General features: G+C 43.3%; 2 protein-coding genes and 1 long non-coding RNA gene across 3 annotated transcripts; 2 read left to right on the top strand and 1 right to left on the bottom strand.

The window, feature by feature from the left end:
• Nucleotides 1-17,749: 17,749 nt before the first annotated feature.
• On the top strand, nt 17,750-18,529 carry LOC108655674 (uncharacterized). Its single transcript, XM_018107451.2, has 2 exons — nt 17,750-18,004; nt 18,077-18,529. The coding sequence occupies exons 1-2, from the start codon at nt 17,888-17,890 to the stop codon at nt 18,482-18,484; spliced, it is 525 nt and encodes a 174-aa protein (XP_017962940.1). The 5' UTR covers nt 17,750-17,887; the 3' UTR covers nt 18,485-18,529.
• A 1,238-nt stretch (nt 18,530-19,767) lies between these two features.
• LOC108655673 (uncharacterized) lies at nt 19,768-21,051 on the top strand. Its single transcript, XM_030389737.2, has one exon. The coding sequence runs from the start codon at nt 19,986-19,988 to the stop codon at nt 21,012-21,014; it is 1,029 nt and encodes a 342-aa protein (XP_030245597.2). The 5' UTR covers nt 19,768-19,985; the 3' UTR covers nt 21,015-21,051.
• A 1,158-nt stretch (nt 21,052-22,209) lies between these two features.
• Nucleotides 22,210-23,169, bottom strand: LOC149090578 (uncharacterized). The gene is made up of 2 exons (XR_016197496.1): nt 22,887-23,169; nt 22,210-22,783 (listed from the first exon to the last, which is right to left on the bottom strand). It is a non-coding gene; the product is annotated as an uncharacterized LOC149090578 (long non-coding RNA).
• Between the last annotated feature and the right edge of the window lie 700 nt (nt 23,170-23,869).

Raw genomic sequence — 23,869 nt, 5'->3', positions numbered from 1 at the left:
TCTTCTTCCGTTTTAGCTGTAATTACAAAAGTTTAATTGAGTTTTCTCGGCTCGTTGTGTTCGTTTCTTTTTCCCTACTTCATTTTTTGTTTTGCACTTGTTTTTGTCCTGTTGTCGTCGTCCTGTTCACCGCTCGTCGACATCTCTGGCGCTGGCTGTCGTTGCGGCTGGCTAGGAACTTTATCCAGCATCCTCTCTCTCTCTCTCTCTCTGTATCTCTTACCCTCCGTCTGTCTCTATGTTAAGTCGTCGTGGCAGTGAAGCTGTCGCCGTGGCTGCCGCTGACGCTTTTTTCCCCATCTGGATCTGTCTCCAGCTGTATATTCTTTTTTTATTGTTGATGTTGCAAAAACAAAAACAAAAAGAGTTGTTTTCAGCCTGCGAGGCCTGTCTATCTGCTGCCACGTGATTGTTTTTCGCCACAATGAGAGTGAGATAGCTAGACAGACAGACACCGAGTGTGCGAGTGAAAGAGAGAGAGAGAGAGTGAGAGTGAGAGAGAGGGGCAGATAGGCTGTCAGACTGCGGACCGCCTGAGGCTGAGTGATTTCTTCCACTTTGAACGTCCCAAGGACAGGCGTAATAAAAAGTGATTAAAACTGAGCGCAATTTGACTTAAAGCCGTCTGCCCTAACCTCACTCGAGCAGTGCTGCCAATTTGTTTTAAATAAATAGCGAAAGTGTTGAGCAACGGCGCAAAGCAACGCACACGCCTCGCATGACAGTTGCTCTTGGATTTTAGCCGAGCACATAAGGATGAGCGCTACAGATTCTGGTTAATTTATTCATTGCAAATTTACATGCTCATGTTTGCAAATTTAAAAACTGCACACACACACACACACACACACACATGCACACACACGCACGCACAGACACACAGAAAGCGAAAGAGACGGCAATTGCATAGTTAGAAAGAGTGTGACAGAGGTGTGGGCGGTATGGCATGGGGAGATGGGGAGAGCGGGAGGAGCAGGCAGAGATAAAGCCGAGTACTGGGGCCGTGCAAGCGAGTTTATTCAAAGCAGACTCTCCTAGTAATATGTAAATCGCATTGCCAGTGCCAAAGTGGAATTTGCTCAGAGTCAGCAGGCTTCCCAGTTGCAACTGCAACCGCAGGTCCACCTCAACAGCGCTTCACTTCCATTCGCCATCCACCGTCCTCAGCTATCCGCCTCTATGTGCTCAGTCCTCTACCACATCCACATTCACATTCGCATCAGCGCCTCCGTATGGCGAAACGTTCAGTTATTTTCCTATGGGAAAAATCCACTTGACGCTACCCCAATATTTACATATCATAGTTGGCTCCACAAATGAATTGGTGTGAGAAACAGAGCGAGAGAGAGAGAGAGAGAGAGAGAGAGAGAGGGCTTATATGGCAAAGAGCGTGAGCAAAGGGAGTGAAAGTACGTGCCAAGTAAATGCGACGTGTTGCGTTAAACAGTCAAGCCTATTCACTTATATATGTATATACATAATATTCATATAACATATGTTATATATTATATGTAAAAGAAGAAATTGGAAGTTTGGAAATACTTATATATCATACATTTATCTCAGAGATATCTGTGGAAATAGTACATGTTATATAACTTATGTTAAGTATTATGTATATGTTACATAACATATGTTGAGTAATACATATATGCTATTTAACATATGTTGCGTATGTTATATAACATGTGTAAAGTTAATGTATAAGTTACATAACATGTTAAGATATATTTTGTTGAAGAAAGTACACAGAATAAATTTTAATAGTTTTATATGAAGAAATCCTTTAATTCCGGAAGGAAATATATGCAGCTAGTTTAAAAAGATATTTAGTATATTTTTAGTATTATTAAAACAAAGTAAAAATACATATAAGATTCTTGTTTAGCCTTTCCTATATCTGCCTCTTTTTTTATTAATTTCATGTTGATGCTTATGAGATTTGAGGCAGCAATTGAAGCGCTTGACAGGCTCATTTCACCCACCTCATTCTGAGCTGCGTTTAATAAAAATGTATATAAAAAACAAGGAACTTTTTTGGGAAATATAATAAAGCAAATTAGATGCGCCTGAGTAATCGAATATTTATGATGGGACATGAACAGCAACCAAATATATATACATACATATATAGATATATATATATAGATATGTCCAAGCATCCCCATAACACATAACTACACGCTGTACCCAGGAAACCACACAGTCTACCACTGTGGGCGAGAGGTGGGAGTGTGTCGCTTGTCAAAACAAATCCGTAAGAGATTACATTAAAAGGCGCATTTGGACAGCTCAATCGCAAAATAGAATACACCTATACGAACCGACAGGCAGGCAGAGAGGCAGACGTACATAACTTTATATGAAATATCTATATTTATATGTAGTCCATGTGGAATGCATGCGAAAATATCCCCATTGGATTTAGTGGACGCCAGCGTGCACCCAACTCAAGCCGAGTCCTTAAGTCCCTCTATCCTTTTTCCTTCAACGCGAATATTTTCCTTTTACTAGTTGTGTTTTATCTCCCTTTCTCTCTCTCTGTGTGTGTGTGTGTGTGTGTGTGTGTGTGTGTGTGTGTGTGTGTGTGTGTGTGTGAAATTGATGCAGAGTTGTGTAATACGAACTGACAGTAGTTTTCATTACGAATGCATGCGATTTACTGTTTTTTACCTTTTTTTATTCGATTTTCGAGTGGGCTGTGGCCGGGGCCAAAAATATGAGCAATGTTTGTTTAGTTGTTTGATATTAAGACAATTCGAGTTTATTAGTTGTTGAACTCTTTTGGCACTGAACATATCTGAGTTGGAGTTAGAGTTTCACTTAGACCTGAAGCTGAATGGAGACGTGGGACCTGACACTTCAGATTGAGGCACTTGAACTTGACTGTTGAGCGGTACGTTTTCAGGCAGCTGACTTTAGACTGGAGAGTCGAGACTTGGGCTTAGACGTGGAGTTGAACTTGAGATCTTATACTTCTGATGGAAGGCTTGAGCTTTTGGGTTTTAGCTTGAGCCTGACGTCAGTTTTGATACTTGAGACTGGAGAGTCGAGAGTGGGGGCTAAACACTTGGGATGTGATACTTGAGTGTTATGGGTGAATATCTGAGACTCTGACGAACTTAAACTTCAACTACAGGCTTAACGTGAATATACACTTGAGGATTTTTATTAGAGACTTCAGATAGGAGACGTCAATTTGGAGATATACGATTAAGGACTTCGCATTGCAGATATCAGATTGCAGACGGCAAATCATCATCAGATTAAAGTCATTGGAGACATCCGATTGGAATATTCAGTTTAGAGCCATCCGATTGGAGACTTCAGATTGGAGACATCAGATTAGAGGCGTCAGTTTGGAGACCTCAGCTTAGAGAAATACGTTGAAAGACCTCCGACTAAAGATTAGAAACTTAAGATCAGACATTTCGGACTGAAGACTTCGAATTGGATACTTCACTTTGTACACTTCATACTAAAGACCTACATTTGGAGACTTTAGATCAGAGACTTCCGATTAGAGGTTTAACGCGTAGACGTAAGCTTGGAGCTGGAATCGAATCCTGACTCTTGGGATATAATTTTTGGGCTTTAAGTGTCACCTATACATAAATGGATTATCTAAACTACTTAAAATTCTGTGTAAATAATTTTTCTGGATATGTGTTATACAGTACTAACCTCGATCATTGACCAACACTGCTTTGCAGACAAATCCAAATAGACAGCACTGAGCCAATGCTAACTGCACGTCAAATGAATGTCTGCTTGGCTTAGCCATGGCTCAAGGCAATCAGCCAAGTTTTATTTATATATAGACATATATGTATGTATGTATGTATGTATGTATGTGTATTCACATGTATTTTGCTATTTCAAGTATAATTATGAATTAGCATAACGGCATATTATCTGCTTATTCATTTGATTGCACACAGAATGCTGGAAGACAACGAACGTTGGACGAAATTCACCTTTGACCAAATTTTATCTGTGATTTGTTTGTGGCTGTGGAAATGTAAGCAAATGCTTCTAAGCCGACAAAGCTGCTTACCTTATTGCTGTTGCTGTTGTTGTTGTAGTTGTAGTTGTTGTTGTTGTTGTTGGCTGGAGCATCTTGAGCAGACATTTCAACTGACAATTTGAAGGACTGGACACGCTGCTTGCCTTTGTTATGCAAAGAGCTCTCCTCTCTCTTCCCATCTCTCTCTCTCTCTCTCTCTTTCTCTTTTTCCATCTATCTTTTGCCTTATCTCTACTCGAATTTGAATCTGATTCTGACCTTTGTGCAGGACCACAGTGGGCACTCTATAAATTGTATAACTATTTTCAATAACAGCACATAACAACAACGGGCGTGCTTCACGTTGAGCTATTTCCCTCGCCCGTCTCCTGCGTCCTGCGTCCTGCTCCTGCTCCTGCTCCTTGTCTACCTAGGGCTTCGGCGACATGACCCAAGTTGTTGAGGGGGGCTATGACCAGGTTTGCCAACCTCTTGCACAGGTGCGGCAGGCCCCATTCCCTATTTTCAGTGACTGGGTTCTTCTTCTTCTTCTTCTTCTTCTTGGTCTTCTTCTTCTTCTTCTACTTCTGCTCTGCCCAGCACTGGTTTTTGTCTTTGCTTGTTCTCGACTTTCGGCAACTTCTTGAAAGTACTTTAACCCCCACCCCCCCTTCGACGCCCCAATACTTATCCACAATGTGTGTGTGTGTGTGAGTGTGTTTATATTATTTTCATCTTTTTTTTTGTCTTTTGGTAATTTAGCATATTTCTAAAGCATTTGTTGTGGCTGCTCCTTCTGTCGTTGTTGTTGTTGTTGTTGTCGTCTGTCGTGTTTCAAGTTTTGCTTCACCGTTTGCGGTGTGCAAATGCAAATTGCTTGGCTTGCATATCCTTTATGTCTTTTGTTTTTCCTATATTTTCCTCGAGATATACCCTAATTGAAGAGCATTATTAGCTGGAGGTCTAATCCTCCTTGGTCAAAAAACATTCTCAAGTAGATCTCAAAAATATATACATATCTCTGATCACATATCATGTAGGTTATAAACATATATCATCTATAAGTGTATTATATCATATATCATATAAGAAAAAGGAATTTATGATTGGTCATATCTCATTTTGGGAAAAATCCCTTTCCTTTCCATCAACTGAATTTCCTTAGCTTTCAGCTCGTACCTCCCAAGTGTATTTAGTCTTCGGTTTCGTCTACCATATTCAATTTCCTAATTTTTTTCCTGTATTTTGGTTCTCCCTGCTGCAGCCTGGTTTGGGCGCAGAGGCAACAGATGCTGTTGTTACTGAAGTGCGTCCAGCCGCGTTGATAGTTTTATTGTTTGAATGCATACACATATATGTATATGAGCTTACTATATATATACACACACATCTATTTGTAAACTTTATATTCGCAATGACTGCATGTAAGCAGATGTCTTAAGCATCTAACTCAAGCTGTCTATTAGCTGCCTAAGCAAAGCTAATCATGTTTAACAAGTTTCTCAGTGCGTGAGCTGGTCCTTAGTCTGTTCCAAGCAACGAGTTGCGCTCATTGAATAGCTCTGGTCCAAGTCTTTGGCTGGGAACTAACTAATAATAGCCACATAGCGAATTATCCCTAGCTGACTGACAGGTCAGAGAAAGTATGTCTTGGGGAGGTCTGTCCTAGGACGATTCTGGATGGCGTTGGCAGAAATCTAAAGAATGCCAATAAATCCTCGAGTGGAATAATTCTAGTTTTTTGCTAGAAGTTTGTCTCGACTTAGGTTTAGATTATCATTCTTTATGCTAGCACTTAATATACATCCCCAAAATAGAGTCCCAAAACATCCTAGAAAAGTTTATGGCTAAAGGTTTGTCTAGCTGGGGCAGGAGAGCCGACAATATAGATTCCCGACAGATCCTGGAGTAGAAATATTCTGTCTGACTATATGAAGCAAAGTTGTTGGGGGCTTTAGAGTCTACCAATATCTAATTAACATATTTGTGAGTAATTTTCCAGGGAAAAGTCTAGTTAAAAGTTTCCTCTAGCTATAGTAAGGTATGGCCCAGGCTCTTGTATAGAAGAAATATTTGTTATGATTCAGAGGATGATGAGAGACGTTCACTAGACTCAGGTTTATGTGCTTATGTGTGTAGATATATACATCTATGTAGCCACTTGACTGTGCTAAGGCAGCTCTCAGTTGAGACTTCCTAGGGATGCAGCTCCAGCTGAGAATCTCACTAGACAATATTCAATTCAGTCAAGTAACTGTCAATTGCTTTGGCTTAATCATCGGATCCGTAAATGTGCTGTGCAATTATCGCGTCTGTCATAAGGATAAACTGCAATTGTCTGCCGCGGACTAATTAGTTTCTGTTTACCAATATTTACAGTCCAGCTGGTTTCTGGATAATCATCAGCAGAGAGTGAGAGAGAGAGAGGTAGCTAGGGGTGGTGGTTAGATATATTTCATATAATATTCATTAATCATTGAATCAACAGTCGAATTGAACTTAAATGCAATTGTCATGTCACACTGTGCACAGTGGTTGAGCCAAGACGTGCCACATTTCAAGTATCATTGCCAGCTTGTTGTCGGAGTTGGGAAGTTGTTGTTGTTGTTGTTCTTCTTGTTGTTGTTGTTGTAGGTCCTTGGCCCTTTGGTGGTCCAGTTGCTGTGTTTATGTTGTCTCATGGTCGTGCGTCCAGATGTTTTGATTCAGTTTTAATTCATTTCAGTTGGCGGCGCCAGCGACTGTTATTGCTGCCATTGTTGCTGTCGTTTGTTCTTGTTGCTATTAAGAAAAACGCCTCCAAGAATAATCGACTAAACGAGCGAGCAAACGAGAATTGGTTGACGACCCTTCTCCGGCCTCTCACTCTCTCTCTCTCTCTCCCACTCTCTCTCGCTCACTGCTCCTTCTCGTCGACATGCAGCCAACCAGCCGGCAATAAAAATATGATTGTATTTTCGCTTGAGTTGTTTTCATTTCTCGATGATGTCGAGGACCGTAGTGAGCGAGGGCAGTGGCGAGGGGGACGGTCGGTCGGTCGGTCCAGGCGACCGCAGCTTTACCCCAATTCCTTCAGTTTCCACTTCCTGCCTCCATATACAGCTCCGGGCTTTTGGTCTTGGCCTGGCCCAATGCATGGTTAAATCAAGCAAGCGCTCGACCATTGAACCGCTCTCCGCTTTTTGTTGTTTTTGCCTCTGCTGGCGGATAACAACTTGGGGCTTTTGTTTTGTTTGCCGCCCACACACACACACACACACACACACACACACAGACACAGAGAAGCAGAGTGAGAGAGAGCATTTGAAATCAGTACGGCAACTCGCATATTCGCTACATTACATTCTCGGTTGCCATTAATCGTGGGGCTGCGGCTGCCCAGTTGGCAATGGGCATCTTCACGAGGGCCGCCTTGCAGCTGCCCTGATGTGTCCATGGCTGGCTCTGCGGCGTCGTCCATGTCCTCCATGTCGTCCTTCGACATCAGCCCGACTCGCCAAGTCTTTCATATTTACTCGAGTGATGTAATTTTTGAATAGCTTAAGGCTTTTCAAAATATTTAGCATGGCAAATCCTTTTTAAACGTTGATTTCGACTGCAGTCAGCGCTGCCTCGGCTTCAGCTTCAGCTTCAGCTTCTGCTTCTGGCCCTGTGTCCTGGCTCTGGCTCTGGTCCTGGTCTCCTCGGCCAAGGGACGGTCCTCTGCCCTCCGTCGAGTGCTTGGCATATGCATATGCGTATTATTGTTATTAATAATAATAAATTAGATGGATGCCCTGCATGCGAGCACGAGCATGAGCAGCAGATTTTGCGTTTCATTTTTCACGAACGGCCACTCCTCGAGTCAAGTTCAAACATGATTATTCAACAATTGATTCGGAAGCTTAGCCAAAAGAACGCTTGTCGGACAGCTATAGACATGTAGGAGCTTATTGGAGTTATTGCTACAACTATCTCTAGTATTATGCTTGCTGCAATTAGAGAGGAGCTTCAGACTTGCAGTGTTGCTAAACGTTTATTGATTGTGGCGATTGTTAGTCTATCTTAAAGTTCAGATTACGGCCATTAGATGATTAGTGATTCGAATTAATGCGAACTCGGCGAACATGTCCGTGTAACAAATTCGTCTGTGGATACCCCGCTTAAGCTAAGAATGAGTCTTCCAATATGCTTCTACTTCTGGCACATTCTATATCATGTATTATCGATGAATTTATAAAAAAGATTTGTATAGGTGGAAAATCAATCCAGTCATATCATGGATAACTGTGCTCTACGGATTTTATAACGGGCTTATGATAAGTGATAGATCATATCATTCATATGTACTTTGAATACATTGGGTCAAGAAATGTTCGATTAATGAAAGAGAAAAGAGAGAGAGAGCGAAAAAAAGAGGCAGAGACTTAGAGAGAGAGAGAGAGACAGAGAGAGAAGAGCGCCATAGTTAGGAGGATAATCTGAAAATAAAGAAAAATGTTAACAAATAGAAAACGAGCTGCATATGAGAGTATTCCAACGAAATCGATACAGTTGTGAGGAGCTATCGATAAATGCATAAATAATTGCAGTTATGCCATTAATATAATTGACTAAGTCGAGGACTTCTGTAGCCAGTGCTTGACTTTATAAGTGAGCTCTCTCTAACCTCTAAATAAATAAAATATGATCAATAGCATAAGGCAAACACTCGCAATTGCAATTATTATCAAATTGAATTTCTGTTTACTTTTTGCACTTTTTTTTTCCCGTTAACAAATGTCGCTGTTAATTTAATGCAGGCCCGAGCTAAAAGCCTCAAATTGCATTAACAGCGTTGAATAATTATTGCGTCAACAATGTGGGCGATGATTGAAGCTGATTGAAGCATTAAAAGCTTTAAATGAGAATGTAAAAAAGGCAGACAAAGTGGAAAAATTGCAGGCAAGTTGATTAAAGAGCCAAAGTTGCCTCATTATTTAGCATTTATTATCAATTTGCCTGGCATTTAGTGTTTAGATGTTGCACAACACTGTTTAGCCAACTGACGTTTATCAGCACCGAACGAGCGAAACTTTCGGGCCAAAGTTGAAGCGGAAATAGAAATCGAGCAGCAGCAACAAGAACAACAGCAGCTGTTGCTGCTCCTCCTGCTCAACTTTGTTGTAGTTGTAGTTGTGCACAAACAAAGAAATAACAACAATGACACACACACACACACACACACACACACACACACACAAACACATACACTAGTGTGTCCAAAAAAAAAAAAGTGCTCAAAAACGCAAAAGGCAAATAAAAATTTGTAATGAAATTTTGTGCGCTGACATTTCGAAAAATTGCTTTTTAACCTTTGTGCCTTGGCTGTGGAAGTTGTATCTAAAGCCGGAGTCGTAGCCGTAGCCGTAGCTGTAGCCGTAGCCGTAGCTGTAGCCGTAGCCGTAGCCGTAGCAGCTTCTACATGTTGTCACTGACATGCTACACGTGTATCTCTTTGGCCTGGGCGCCGCCTCGTCCAGCAGCAGCAGCACGCCCTCACTCCCTGCCTCTCCTCTCACTCCCTCCCCCCTCTCTGTGTGTGTGTGCGTGCGGTTGGGATGCCAAGCAAAGTTGTGCAGCATCGAAATCTGTAAGCTGAAAACTCTGTGACATGCTTTTAAGTTTTCGGCTGGCATGCACATGCAGATTATTATTAGGTTGTTGCCCCTCTGCCGCTGCCGCTGCTGTTGCTGCTGCTGCTGCTGCTGCTGCTGTTGCTGCTGTCGCTGCTGCTGCTGCTGCTGCTGCTGCTGCTCCTGCTCTTTCAGGTGAGCTGGCCCGAGCTCTGCCCGACGAAGCCCCAAAAAAAACTTTGCCCATGTCCAGCTGGACGAGGCGGGACGGAGCTCGGGGGGGCATGTGCCATTTGCGTTGCTATAAGTTTTGTTCTAACAAACCAATTACTCGCACCAATTTCCACAGGCTGCCTTCGACTTTCGCATCGCCTTACATGATGGAAGAGTTCGACTTTGAGCTGTGCCAACTGAATAGACACACGACTGAGTGAGAGCGAGAGAGAGAGAGAGAGAGAGAGTGAGATGCTGAAGCAAAATACAAATACGACTTTCAGTTACTTTTTCATTATTTTGCCAAGGAGTTTGTCCTTTTGCGTGTGCGACACACTCGGCAAAGACACTTGGCTCGCATGTTCCCATATCTCAGGACCATCACTCTCCCTGTCTCCCTCCCCCTCCCTGCCCCTCTCACTGTGTGTATTGCAATGTTCAAAACATTGGCAGATGTCGCCGCACTAGCAAAAGTTACCAGAACGAGCAAGAAGAGAGAGAGAGAGAGAGAGGTAGAGATTGAGTGAGAGAGGGGGGCGCTGCAACAGGGCTGGCAGCGGAAGGGGATCTGCTTGGCGTATGTACAGATGCCGAGACAAGGACAAGACATGGCAGTCAACTCTGCAGAAATGTCTAAAAAAAAAAAAGTTCGTACAAGTTTACTTTCTTTTCTTTCCATATTATTTCTCTCTCTGTCTCTCTCTCTCTCTTTGCTCTGTCTTTTTCTACTAATTTTTCTTGTTTATTTCCATTTTACCAAATAGGCGCTCCGCGCTCGCTGCGCCAGCCTTAAAGCGGCTCTAGGCAGAAGAAAATGTCGTTGGTACAAATGTTGGCATAAATAAATCATTGCAATGGATCAACAATTGCGGCCAGAAACTTGTCAACAACTCGGGGCGAGTCAGAGAGCCGCCGTGGCCAACTGGCAAATATTTGCGAGACAAATTCAATTAGGTCCATTTGGAAATGGAACGATCTTTCATGGAGTGGAAAAGCCTTAAAGGTGCGCCACAAATTGATAGAAAATCTCAGCTGGGCTCGAGCTCAGCTCTGTCTGAAATAATAAGGACGGCACATTCAAGGCAGAGCCTGAGGCTGAAGGGATGACATCCGCTGGACCAAAGTGGAATCTGATGAGCGTAAATACTCTAGAGGAGAATATAAAGTAGTAAAAAGTCTAACGAATGTGCTCCTAAGCTTTGTTTCATTCCCGCTCACAGCTTTGTATTCTTTATTCATTATGTTTTTATAAAAATGCAATATATAATTTAATATTAAAAAATAAATTCTGGCTCAAATGCGACAGAAATATATAATTAAATAATATAATAAAATATGTACATATATAATTAGTTCGTATATTAAAAACATCAAAGTAACTTTCGTCGAAGACTATTTAAAAACAGTGACCTTGAATTGAAAGAGAGATTGGAGGAGTAGAGAGGGACAGAATGAAAGAGGGAGTTCAAGGGAGAGGGATAGAGCGGTAGGCAGTTTGAGGGGAATAGTGAGAGAGCGGCGAGGGAGAGGTCGGAACAGGGATTGGAGCAAGGGGGAGAGAGACTAGTTTAATAATTTATCTTATTGGGAGTGGGGGGTAAATTGCATAAAAAATTGAAATTCTATAAAATACACATGACTCTCTCTAAATATTATTTGGAAGCTCTAGCTCCAAATATGTAGGAGATATAATAAAATAGGGCTTTATTCGATAATAAAAACTCGATGTGCGCGTGATACACACTGACCTGATTTCCCATTGATCAAAATGAGAGAGATTAATAATTTTACCCTATTACCCAGGCCAGAGCCCTTTAAGGCTTTCTTACTCTCGCAGCTTTAGTAACCCAACAAAGCATGAGGAGGTAAAGACAGTAACGAAGGCAAGCTGACGAAGATCACAAAAACTGGGTTATCGAATAGCCCCAGCCATATAAATTCTGATGAAATATATATGAATAAATCATGCCCTCACAGACTCATAAAAGCAAGACTCTCACTAGACTTCCTTCGACTCCCTGCTCTTCAGAATGCATTCGCTGCTTAAATAAATATCCATAAGTACTACTAAAATGATCGAGACAACTATATGAGCCTTAGCAAAGCCAACCCTAGCTCATTCCCTTCAATAGACTTTGTCCAACAGAGCTAAAACAACATGTGGCATACTTTGTACGGGACGCGTGTCCAGGCGTATACGTGATAATTGGAGACAAGGCCGGGGCTAGTATTGAGGTGACGAGAGCTGAATGTGGCACAGCTGCTTGTGGCCTGAAGATTGTTAATCTTTAGTTTGAAATGTTCATCAGTGGAGGAAGTTGTCAACTTATCTTGGCGCACCTGAAGCATAAACATGCAGCTCTTTTGTGTTGTTGCGGCTGTGGCATGTGCCACATGCAGCAAAGTCCAGGAGCGAATGTTCCATTCTTTTCTTTTCTTTTCATTTCAAGCCATTGTTGCTGTTGTTGCTGCTGTTGTTGTTGCTGTTGTGTGTTAAGATTAAGTCGCATGTGGAACGTGTGTCTCCCTCTCCCTCTCACACACCTCCTCTCTCACTCTGCCTGTGTATGTGTGTAAGTGTGTGTGTGTGAGTTGTCTTTGGGCTGCTTTGGCCGTTTAACTTCTTTCACTTGCACTTGCAACATACCCCACTTCCTACCTACTCACACCACCCCACCACCCCACCACCCTCCACTCAATCCCACATCAGGCAGCATATTATGAAGATGAAGCAGCAGCAGCAGCAGCTCGCGCATGCTGTTGTAAAAAGTTTTTAATTTTTCTTTTCAAACATTTAACTAAAAGAGCAAGTCCTTGCTTCCCACGCCAAAAGCGCTGCCAGCAACAACAACAACAACAGCAACAGCAACAACAATACGAGCATCAAGATTAAAGGGGGACTACGAAAGAAATTATCCTTCTCAATGCTCTAGCCATGGGTATTTTCATATCAACTATTCATATGTAACGTCCACTAAGCTGAGATGTACGTGATACACTCGGGCATATAAACTTTCTGTAGGAATCTACTGTAGCATTAAGTCAGCATTAGATTTAGCTTTAGTTTTGATTCAAAAAAGTTAATTTTATTTTGCTTTTAGATAGAAATAGAATTAGTGACAAAACTCTTTCAAGTGAGTTAAGGAGCATTTGGGGCATAAACAGAACATTTCCTTTACATATTTCAGATATTATAAGAGAACTCTAAATGAAAGACCTCAGCTCAGCATAGATCGCTGTAGTGCAATCAGATGAAAGATATAAAACATATCAAGGAATTTCGTATATTATTTACAGTTTTATTGGAATCTGTATTCTCATAGTCCTTTTCTTATATAGAAGGTAATATAACATGTCCCTTTTAATTAACATGTATTTAGAGTTTTGTAGAACTATATATTCCTATAGTTTCAGTGGCATAAAATCGAATCCATATTTGAGTACCATATATATATATATTTATAGTGCTATAGAACTCTATATTCCCATATTTTCATTAGCATAAAATCTAGTATAACTCTTATCTGATTGCCATATATCTTCAATTGTTCCACAATTCCACAATTGTTTCCTTCTTCTAGGGTATTTTCTAGCTGGACTCGCTTCTAATTGCAGCTGCATCTTCGGCTTGTTCTTCTTCTTCTTCGTTTTCATATTCTTCATCTTCCTCTTGCTCCATTGCCTTACAACTTTTTGCTTGGCAAAATATCATACGCATAAAACAACATACGCCGAGACCGAGAGTCCCCTTCCCTGCGGCTCCCTCAGACAGGACATCATGTGATCTGAATACAGAGCACCCGCTCTCCCTCTCTCTCTCTCTCTCTCTCTCTCTCTCTGTCTTTTCCCTCTGCCTCTCTCGCCTTTGCGCTATTTAACTTGCTTTATTTTTCTTTTAATGAAACAGTTGTTGCTCGCGGCATTATTATGATTATTATGAGGCATGCAAAAGTTGCAGTTAAAGCGTCGTGTAAAATAATATTTAGATGCCAACTTTCTGGCTGCAGTTGGTAGCTTCAGCCCCCGCCTCACACCTCCTGCTCGCTGCTCTTCAAATTTTGCAGTTTAATTAAATTTTGCCAGGGCCGAAATTCTGAGCAAGAAGACCGCCAAATGCCAAATGCCAAAGCCAGTTGCTAGTTGCCAGTTGCTAGTTGCCAGTTCGGATTGCACCGCAGCAATGTTGCTTTTAGTTTTTGCCAAAATCCCTTAAATTAATTGAGTCTGGCCGGGCTGAGCCCTCCAAGCCGAGCAAGCTAGAGAGTGAGAGAGAGCGCGAGAGTGAGAGAGAGAGAGAGAATGAACTCAGGCAGCAACCAGTTGCCGTAGCTTCTGTCACATCACAGATTGACTACCGAAGCCTCACAGTGTACTCTCCCTCTCTCTCTCTCTCTCACACTCACTAGTCCTCTCTCACTCTGCCACTCTATCATGTAGTTGGCGAAATTAAGTTGCAACCTTCTTGGCATCAGCTTGGCGCCCCCCTCCTTCGCTCAGCTTTGGCGTTCCAAGTTTGAATAAAGCATTTGCATTTCTATGTCTTCGCTTAGATTTCAATTATTAGCTGCTTTCCTAATTGCATTACATTATTGTAATCGTCATGGAGCTTTGGAAAGGAGCTTTATTGATTTATGATCGTAGTCGATAGGCAACAAGCCGAACTGCTCTCGTTACACTCTGTTAGTATCCCTATTCACCTGCACTCGAATTGCTTTTGATGAAACATATGCACATCTAATTAGGAATCTGGTTAACTTCCTACGTACATGTTATCGATCTTTATGTTATCGGCATGAATATTTATGTCGTATGTCTACTATCTTTATGTTATTTATCCGTTTATTATCGATAGGCATGATATCGCTTTACATCTTTGTGTTCTGTACTTCTATGAGTAAAAAAAAATATTCGATTTACATATAATCGATAAATATGATATCCACAGCAACTAATGCGTTTGCTATCGATATTTCGGCCATCGATAACTCAGAATCTAATGGCTTAGCAAATATATCTAGTATCTTCTATCTTCGATTAGTATTTTTAATCGATATATGTGTTATGCCTATCGATAATAATAATAATAATAATGTTATTGATGAAAGTAGCACATTTCATAAAATGCTTCAAATATTTCCCCCGCTCTCCCAATAATATTACAATTTCAATTAGCCTAGTCTTCAGTTGCAATAGTTTTCAGGTTCTCTCAGGTCTCTAAATATTAAACTAACTTATAAAAATTTGCATTTGGAAAGCAATGCAGAAAACCACTTGAAGTGCTCGGTTGGGATTGCTTTTACGGTTCCACAGAGCCAATCCAACTGCTCGGCAAACCAATTTCGATAAGCATCTGTGTCTGGGTCTCTGTGACGGATGCCTGTCCGGGAACACAGTTCCACTCGTATCGGAGTAGAATCGGCTTTTGGGCTTTGCTTTGCGGTCGGACGTAATCGCCAGCAAAAATCTACTGTGCCCGCATGTTGGGCCATAAACATTCAAAGCAGTAAAATTTGTTAACCGAGTTGTCGCTGTCATCAACAGATGCGAATCCCATTCGGTGCGCAGGGCTAGTTCCAGTGAGAACAAAGAAAGGCTCGCATTCCTACAAGTGCCTAACTCCCCTGTCTGAGCGCCAACAATGAACGCACCGAAACTCTGTGCTAGTCAAAAGGATTTAGAATTTTTCACATTTTACCGCAAAATAAGTGCATGGCAATCAGGCGAGGCAGAAATAGTCGATAATCAATCGTGCCCAACTATCGAAAGCTACAAGTGGACTTGGCAATTTTTATTTTTATTTTCTTCAATGCTTATTGATACTTGTCGAGCTAAAACTAATAAAAAAACAGAATATATCGATAAATATCGATATGATGCAGTCGATATTGATCGATAAATACCAATAAGATTAAATACAGTTAAGAATTGAATTAATATTTTCTAATGTTACTAAATGCTGCATTTAGTCTATCGAAATCGATCATTATCGCTGAATGAGAAGACCTTACTTAATAATATCATCTTTAATTGGTCATTCAAAAATATATATTACACTCAATAGACAATAGCTAAAATATCGATAAATATCGACATCATGCATTCAACATTAATCGATTATTTGCTTACAAGTGGACATGGTAATATCCATACATTTAAGAGTCATTTGTATTGAAGTCGTCGAAATCGATATTTATCGCTATTGTTGAAATGGCAAGAAACATCCATCAAGTATTAACTATGTCTCAAGATTTGATAATCTATAAAAAAGATGATAAATAACAGGATCTAGGGACAGAAATTCATATTAGGTTTCTAGAGTCTCTTTTAGTATACGAATATCTACATACGAGAAGAGGCAAAACTCGATTGACTCGACTCGACTGCACCTGAAAATGTTTGCCAATTGTCTGTATCTGTGGAGGTGCACACATACAGCATGATTGACCACACTTATGCACACACACGTACTCAGGAGAGTACATGGAACGACTATGGCAATTGGGCTGGCCACCCGGATGGACATCTTAATGGTGAGGACATCTAAAACAATTTCCCATTAATGACGACAACGTCAATTTCAGGCACTCGGCTACTGCAATGTTTTTTCATTATTTTCAGCAGCTATGGCGTTGGGGCTGAGAATGACGCTGTGGCTGCTGATGTTGGTGGAGTCGTTCCTTTATGATGACGTTACGAGGGCTCGCTGCTCCGCTGTTCGCCTGACTGACATGATACGGTAATGGAATTCAATAAAAGCTGAGAGTGCACAAACTGTTTGGCATGCAAACGACCGACGGCCTTTTCCGTGGACTTGCATCGTGGAGTCATCGGGCGTTTGTCAGGCTCATTTGTTAATTTTGTCGCAGTATCGCTGAATGTTACCGTTCAGCAGCCCATCCGTAGGTGGTTGTTCGCGCAGCACATGCACGCACAGCAACAGCATTCAACATGTGCCGTAATTTATGCCCTGCAAGAAATACACACATTGTATGCCCGAGATACACAGAAGAAATTGTGGTCCATCGACTATGATGGAGACTTTACAACTGCATATTTCGGACGTACGATTGGGATTTTTCATGCTTGATCTCTTCCTTCATAAAGCATTACCTATATATGTATGTTCAGGTTGTTCCATCAGCCTTCACCTTTCTTCTATGAAGTACTCCATATACATATATACATATATACATACGTTTATATGTATATCCAGGTATTCCATATTCAGGTTGTTCCATGTCTTTACATTCGTCCTTCTCTCTCCCTTTCTTCCTTCTTTCAGACTCCCTCTGTAAAGCACTCCATTTATATGTCGGGGTGTTACGTATTTCATTAATGCCTTCCATTATAGTTGCGCCCAATAACGAGTTCCCGGTGTTGCTTAACTCTTTTATAAAGCTATTTCTTGCTCAATTGTCTTTGACATTTGATAATCTTGTTTATCGAAGGCATAACGACCCTGTGCGAAGGACATTACTAGCCGTCTCGCTCTCACCCAGCGACACCCGGGACTACGTTCAGCAACAGCTAGAGTTGTCCCTCTCCCAGTGATCAATCGATTAACACGAATTGCCAGTCTTTCTCAACACTACTCAACATACTGACGGTTACACGCCCCTGTGCAATTTTTGTCATAATACAATATCATTCCGACATATATATTTAGGTATTTCATATCGAGATTCACCCTTTTCCTTCTCTTCCTTCCTCTTTAGCAAAGTATTCCATATACATATATTAACATATTCAAGTATTTCATATTATATTCAGGTTAGTCCATCTATTGAGATTCTTCCTCCCTTCCTTTGTCCTCCCTTTGTGAGGTATTCCGTACACGTATACTCAAGTATTCAAGTACGTCCGACTGTAGTTCAAACACAATCTCATGCCCTTCGACAACACGCTGTTTCAGTGCTGAAAACATAGAGTGCTGTGCGTCGAGCCTATAAGCTCCCGCCTACGGAGCTCACATCAAAATTTCAGTCTCATGCTCACTAGCATTGAAATATATTATTTATATTTTTTCACTGGAAATTCAAATTAAAATTTACAAATTTTTTCACATAATTCGAAAATGTCTCACATCGTGAAACCGGTGCACGCTAGCCTCCTCATGCAAATGCTGTTGGACGGCAATCTGTATGTGGCCGTCACTTGGGCCTTCAGCTACTTGCTGAACATGTTCGTTTATGTAAGTATGCCCCATTATCGTGATCGGCGTCGCAGCTATAAGAACTCGTTCACTGATTTCCTTTTCGCTTAGGAGTGGCCTCGCTTGAAGCTGTCCATGGTGCTGCTTTATGTTGTGACCGTGACTATCGAGAGCATGCGCATCTATATGGGCTACGTCCTCAATCTGAGCCCCAAAGGGCCGCACTCCAAGCTGCCGCTCGCTTTGGCCCTGGGCGCCTGCTTGCCCATGATGTGCCTCAGCTGGTATCTGTACGACGATCGCGCGATCTGGATGCGCGTCATCTACAATGTCTGGACATTCTTCATAGTGCTCGAGCTGATCGTCGCGGCTCACATCATCTGGAAGCGTGTCAGGAATGTGCAGCTTCGGCCCGACTGGTCCGCAATGGAGGCCAATCTAATGGCACGCCGCCGCCGCAGCGCCCACTCGCACCATGCAGACTCGTTCCACGTACCCTCGTGCACTGATCATTTGTAAATCGTTCAAAATCGTTTAAAATCGTTCATATCGCTTAAAATTGTTTAAAATCGTTAATTGTTAATGCAAGAATGCAAAAAATAAATAAATAAATCAGGGCAGTCAAAAAAAAAGAAAGATAAAGTGAGCGAGAGGGAAACGGAAAGGGAAAGGAAGAGGGAGAGAGAGCATCTGCTAGTTGCTATATTGCCCGCGTCTCGTTGGGTGGCTAGTGTATGTGCTAGTGCCACGCCCACATGTATACACCTTGACTGCCCAATCCCTTTCGGTGTTGCTTTTATTGCATTTACTTTGCGTCCAGCGGCCAATGAAGCCGCTTGATGGCCCGACCGGATGTCGTTTTCAATAAAGGCGTCTCAGGCGTTAAGCCAAACACACAGCACAGCCCCAGCCCCAGCCGCAACCCCAACCCCAACCCCAACCCCAGCGCCAGATGAGACACATGTGGCTGCCTTGGCTTGGCTGGATGGCACTTTAATTAATTTCTTTAAGTTCATTAACGTTTGACTTGTTCAAGCAAGCGAAAATGGCGATACAGCGAATGGGCGGTCGAGTCCCTCAGTCTCGGACTTCCACTCCGTTTGATGGTCTTGTCAACTGAATATTGCCTTCGGCAGCAAAGGCCAACCCCCCACAAGAAGACGTTTCCGCAAGAAAAAACCGCAAGAAAATAAACTTAAAGTGCATGCAATATAAATATGGGCCTATCGCAACTTTGTTGCTTGACAGATGGTTTGAAATGAAAGCTAGAGCAAAGCTTGCTTCGAGAGACATCAGATAGAGAGGGTTTAGCCTGGCGATATATCGATACACGGTTAGTACAGCAGCGTAATCGGTAAGCAAAAGATACGATAGTTTGACGACGCAGAATATCGAATATGTATATAAAATTATATGTACTTCAGCTTTGATAAGATCTTACATTAATGGTATATTGGTCTATTTATAAGAATGTGTAGGCTTATTTGGCGCATAAATGCGATAGACATACCATACACTAATACGATAGTATGTATATATCGCATCAACAGTAGATCATCAAACGTAGATATCGATAGGAGTAATAAAAGACCAGGATATATCAATGTGATATACAAATTGGAAAGACTATTGTGAATATCTCCGTCGAATATGGACAGCCCTGTTCAATAAGAGGACTTCATTTTCGATTAACGATTGTCCCGTTTGACACAGCTTTGCTTCACTTCAGTTGAGAATTCTATCGTCGTCAACGAGGCCTTTGGTGTCCTGTTTTGAGGGAGAAAAAAGGTGAATCTGATTTAGTTTCACATTGAAACTCCAGCAATGTAAGTTCAAAAATCATGTGAGCAACGCACGAGAACAAACGAAAATTTCCAATAACAATTTTTCCAATAACACATTTTCCAAATTGCAAAACCGTTTAATTTGTACCAAAAATAAACAAAATAGAGGGCGAGTGAGCGAGAGACAGAGAGAGAGTGTGACTGAGAGGAGAAGAGAAGCCACGAAGCCCGATAGCATGTCGAACCTGTCGTGTAAGGCCCAAGGCAGCACGTCCGAAACGAAGAGCGGGCAGGAGTCGTCCCCGCCGATGGCAGCGAAGGCGCTCCCTGCTGGCGAGGAGCCGGCCGGCGATGAGAACGCGCCCAGCACCAGCCAGGGACGGCAGCACCACTGCAGCCACCACAGCAGCAGCGGCGGCAGCGGCGGCAGCAGCGGCAGCCACCACAGCGAGCAGCTGCTCCAGGCGGTAGCTGCCAGCAGCAGCAGCGGTAGCAGCAACGACCACGACACCTACGACGACGACGTCAACGACACCGGCAACAGCCGCAGCAGAGTTGGCTCCGCCACGCCCACGACACAGCTGAACGGCCCAGTGATGCGCATCAAGCGGGAGCTGAACGAGATCATGCAGAATCCGCCGCCCAACTGCAGCGCCGAGATGTACAAGGACGATCTGTTCCATTGGAAGGCGGCCATCGTGGGGCCCAGCGGGACGGCGTACGAGGGCGGCACCTTCAAGCTAGACATACGCTTTCCGGGCGCGTATCCCTTCCGGCCGCCGCAGATCCGTTTCATAACGCGCATCTATCACTGCAACGTGGACAGTCGCGGCGTCATCTGCCTGGATGTGCTCAACGAGCGCTGGTCGCCGGTGATGAACATTGCCAAGGTGCTGCTCTCCATTTGGGTGCTCATCGGCGAGTGCAATCCGAATGATCCGCTAGTCATGGGCATTGCCGACCAATACAAGTGCAATCGCAAGGAGCACGACAAGGTAGCGCGCTACTGGACGAAACGCTTCGCCATGCCCAAGACCAAGTCCAGCTCCAAGTTCGAGCAGGAGCAAATGCAGTCGAACGCACAGCAACCGGACAAGTCGGACCAGGCCTCGGCTCAGATGTCGGAGCAGGTGTTGCAGCCCTTGTCGCTGCCGTCCATGCCGGAGCAGCAGGAAGACGCATCTGAGCAGGATCCAGAGACACCGATGAGCAGCGGAACAGGCAGTGATGGCGCTACTGTTAACCCCAGCCGTAGCGAACTTTAGACAGATTTTTCCCCATAATAAACAAACTGCAAATTTACTCCAGCGTATACATATAGAGTGGGGCGGTGCGGGACGGTGCGGGACGGTGCTGTGGGTACGACCAGGCCTTGGGTGTGAGGTCAAGTGTTGGGCGTGAACAATTTGTGTAAATGCGGCAAGCGGACAAAAAATATGACTTGCATAATATGCCAGAACTCCCACACTCACCTCTACCCTCGGCCCCTGGCACCCGCTCTGCTCCCAGTACAGTCCAGCTGCTGACGCCAGTAGATAGCTAGTCGAGCCTTTGCGCGTTCATGTCCATGAATATTCATGAGCTGCCAAAAATGAGGCGTGCATAAGGCGCTGCCAACGACTCGAGGCTGGGCGTGGGAGTTGAGCAGGAGCGGGGCAGAACGGGGGCGAATGCTTGAAAAATGAATTGGAACGCGAATGGGTTGAACGGCGGTTAGAACGGGTGGAAGGGGTGGTAGGACATGCGATTGGAGTCAGTTGGTTAAAGGTGTTGAAGGCGAGCTACCAAGCACACACACACATGCACATCTACCCACATATATGTACATAAACACACAGAGGGGACACACGCAGAGGGAACTGCAGTGTTGGCAGCTCTGCGAATGCGAGTGTGAGGCTTTTTGGCATGGGCGTATACCTAATTAGGACTAGAGATATATGTACATATATCTTTTCAAATAGGTGTATAAAAAGAAGCGGGTGTTGGGAAAATATTTATTAAGCTCGGTCTGATTTCCGGGGACAATCACTGCAGATGCTGCTCCAGGTCTATCAAATGCTTTATGTTCGCATTGAGTTATTGCATTAAGGACTAAGAGAATCGAGAGCGCAGATCTGAAAATAGCTAATTATAAAGTGGGCTGCGAGTCGGGCCCTGGGGCGGCTAATAGCACAATTGGGTGTCAAGACACTGCCTAGACTCTGGATGAGAGAAAGAGAGCAAGAGAGAGAGAGAGCGAGAGAGGGGGGATACGGTAGATCTAAGGAAAGCGACACTCAATTTGCGAAATGCGATAAATTGAATGAAAAGTGTGAAAATGAAGAGGAGTCATCAGCGACAGGATAAAAGAGTGGGCGGCGGCCTGGGCGGGTCAGTGTTGCAAGCTTAAGCAGAACTGAAGCGAAACACGCCAACAAAAAAAATGAAAACAAAAAAAACAGAGAGAGAAAAAAATGTAAATGAAAATTCAAGGAAATTTAATAATAAAAACATCAGCATAAAGTAAAACGCATAAAATCCAATGAAATGTAAAAGGCAACCAGAGTTTCGTCCGCTGGACGGACGCAAGGACAGCAGCGATGTGTCCTTGTGTGTCCTGGTGCTGATGCTCGATGCTCGCGCGCGTGTGTGTGTGTGTGTGAGTGTGAGTGTGAGAGTGTGTACAAAATAGCGTTGGGTAATCACATTGCGTCGCTCTGTCGCTGTGTCCTGCCCAGGCAGGATATGCTCAATTGAACATGTTGATTGCTGACAGCGCAGACTCCGCCTCAGCCGGCGTGCTCTCCTTGCCCGCACAAATGAGGAGTCAATTGAAAATCAACTTAGAGCTTGCTTTAATGGAATTAGTTGTACATAGTAACAGCACCAGCAGCAGCACCACCAGCAGCAGCAGCACCAGCAGCAGCAGCAGCAACAGTTCCATCGGGTTTCATCATCAACATCATCTCCAGATGTAGCCAGCCGAGCGTTGCGCTCCACACACAAAGATCCTGCGACGCATTTCTGGTTTACTGCAGCTGAAAGGGTAAAACACCTAACAAAATACAGTAACAAATACACACACACACACACAGAGATGAATGCATATAATAGACGTGTATGTGTGTGTGTGTGGGTTTATGGCATTCTATATTTACCTGCCCGCATGACCCTAGCGGGTCAGTCAGTCGATTGGGCGTGCAGCTAGAAAAACATTTGAATGCAGCTCGATTGATGTTGAGCAGTGTTGAAAAGCGTGTAAATGAAATTAGAAAGCAGCTCCATGGACGACACGCCCCAACGCCCCAACGCCCACACACGACCAGCCCCGCCCATTAGACCCACATGCATGCATACATGCATGCACAGCTCGCATATCCCTTCAGTTTGTACAGTCAACACGCAGGCGACATTAGAAAAACAGAAACCAATTCGCAGAGGATTTTTTGGATTCGTATGCGGCGCCGACTAGCGCATGCCCTGACTTGAAACCGAAAAGTTGCTTGAGCTCAGAAAGTAAACATAGATTCAAACTCCAAATGAGACGCAAAGAATTCGCAGCGAAATCCTTAATTAGTGTTGCGAAATGCATCAAAATGAGAGCAGCCCTGACCTGTGCCGTTTATAATTGTATTCTCGATTGCAATTGAGTTTGATAGCAGACAAACGTCACGCCAATTAAGTGCAATTATGGCCAGCACTTTCACAGGTCCATCTATCAAGTATCCAATTAAGTAGGGCTTCATTAGGCAAACCTCTTCCAGCTGACCATCGAGTGCCGCAAAGCCATACGATTGAATGCCTGAGCGAATTGGTGCATGAATGAAGGAGCGAATGCCAGCTTGTGACCGGCCATAAAGAGCACTCAGTTTACGCTCACAATCATCGTCATCGTCATCGGCATCGTCATCGGCATCGTCATCGTCATCGGCGTCGTGGCTGTCATCGCTTTGTCTTGGTCGAACTCGTGCGGTCCTTGGCTTTTGCCTAACTGCCTTTGTAGTTTAATTGAATTTAAGTGCGCCTCTACAATATGCAATACTGCAGAATGCGATGTATACACACACACGCACACACACACACACACACACACACACTCACACACCCTCACATACGCACTTGGGCGGCCTAAGTGCATTTC

The sequence above is a fragment of the Drosophila navojoa genome, chromosome X (genome assembly GCF_054131105.1).
Source record: "Drosophila navojoa isolate 15081-1374.11 chromosome X, UAZ_NAV_1.0, whole genome shotgun sequence".
Lineage (NCBI taxonomy): Eukaryota > Metazoa > Arthropoda > Insecta > Diptera > Drosophilidae > Drosophila > Drosophila navojoa.
This window is presented reverse-complemented; position numbering and strand designations above follow the sequence as displayed.

Coding starts and splice junctions, on each gene's coding strand:
- LOC108655673 (XM_030389737.2), top strand. CDS start 19,986: ATGTCGAACCTGTCGTGTAAGGCCCAAGGCAGCACGTCCGAAACGAAG.
- LOC108655674 (XM_018107451.2), top strand. CDS start 17,888: ATGTCTCACATCGTGAAACCGGTGCACGCTAGCCTCCTCATGCAAATG. Junction 18,005..18,076: donor TGCTGAACATGTTCGTTTAT/GTAAGTATGCCC, acceptor CTTTTCGCTTAG/GAGTGGCCTCGCTTGAAGCT.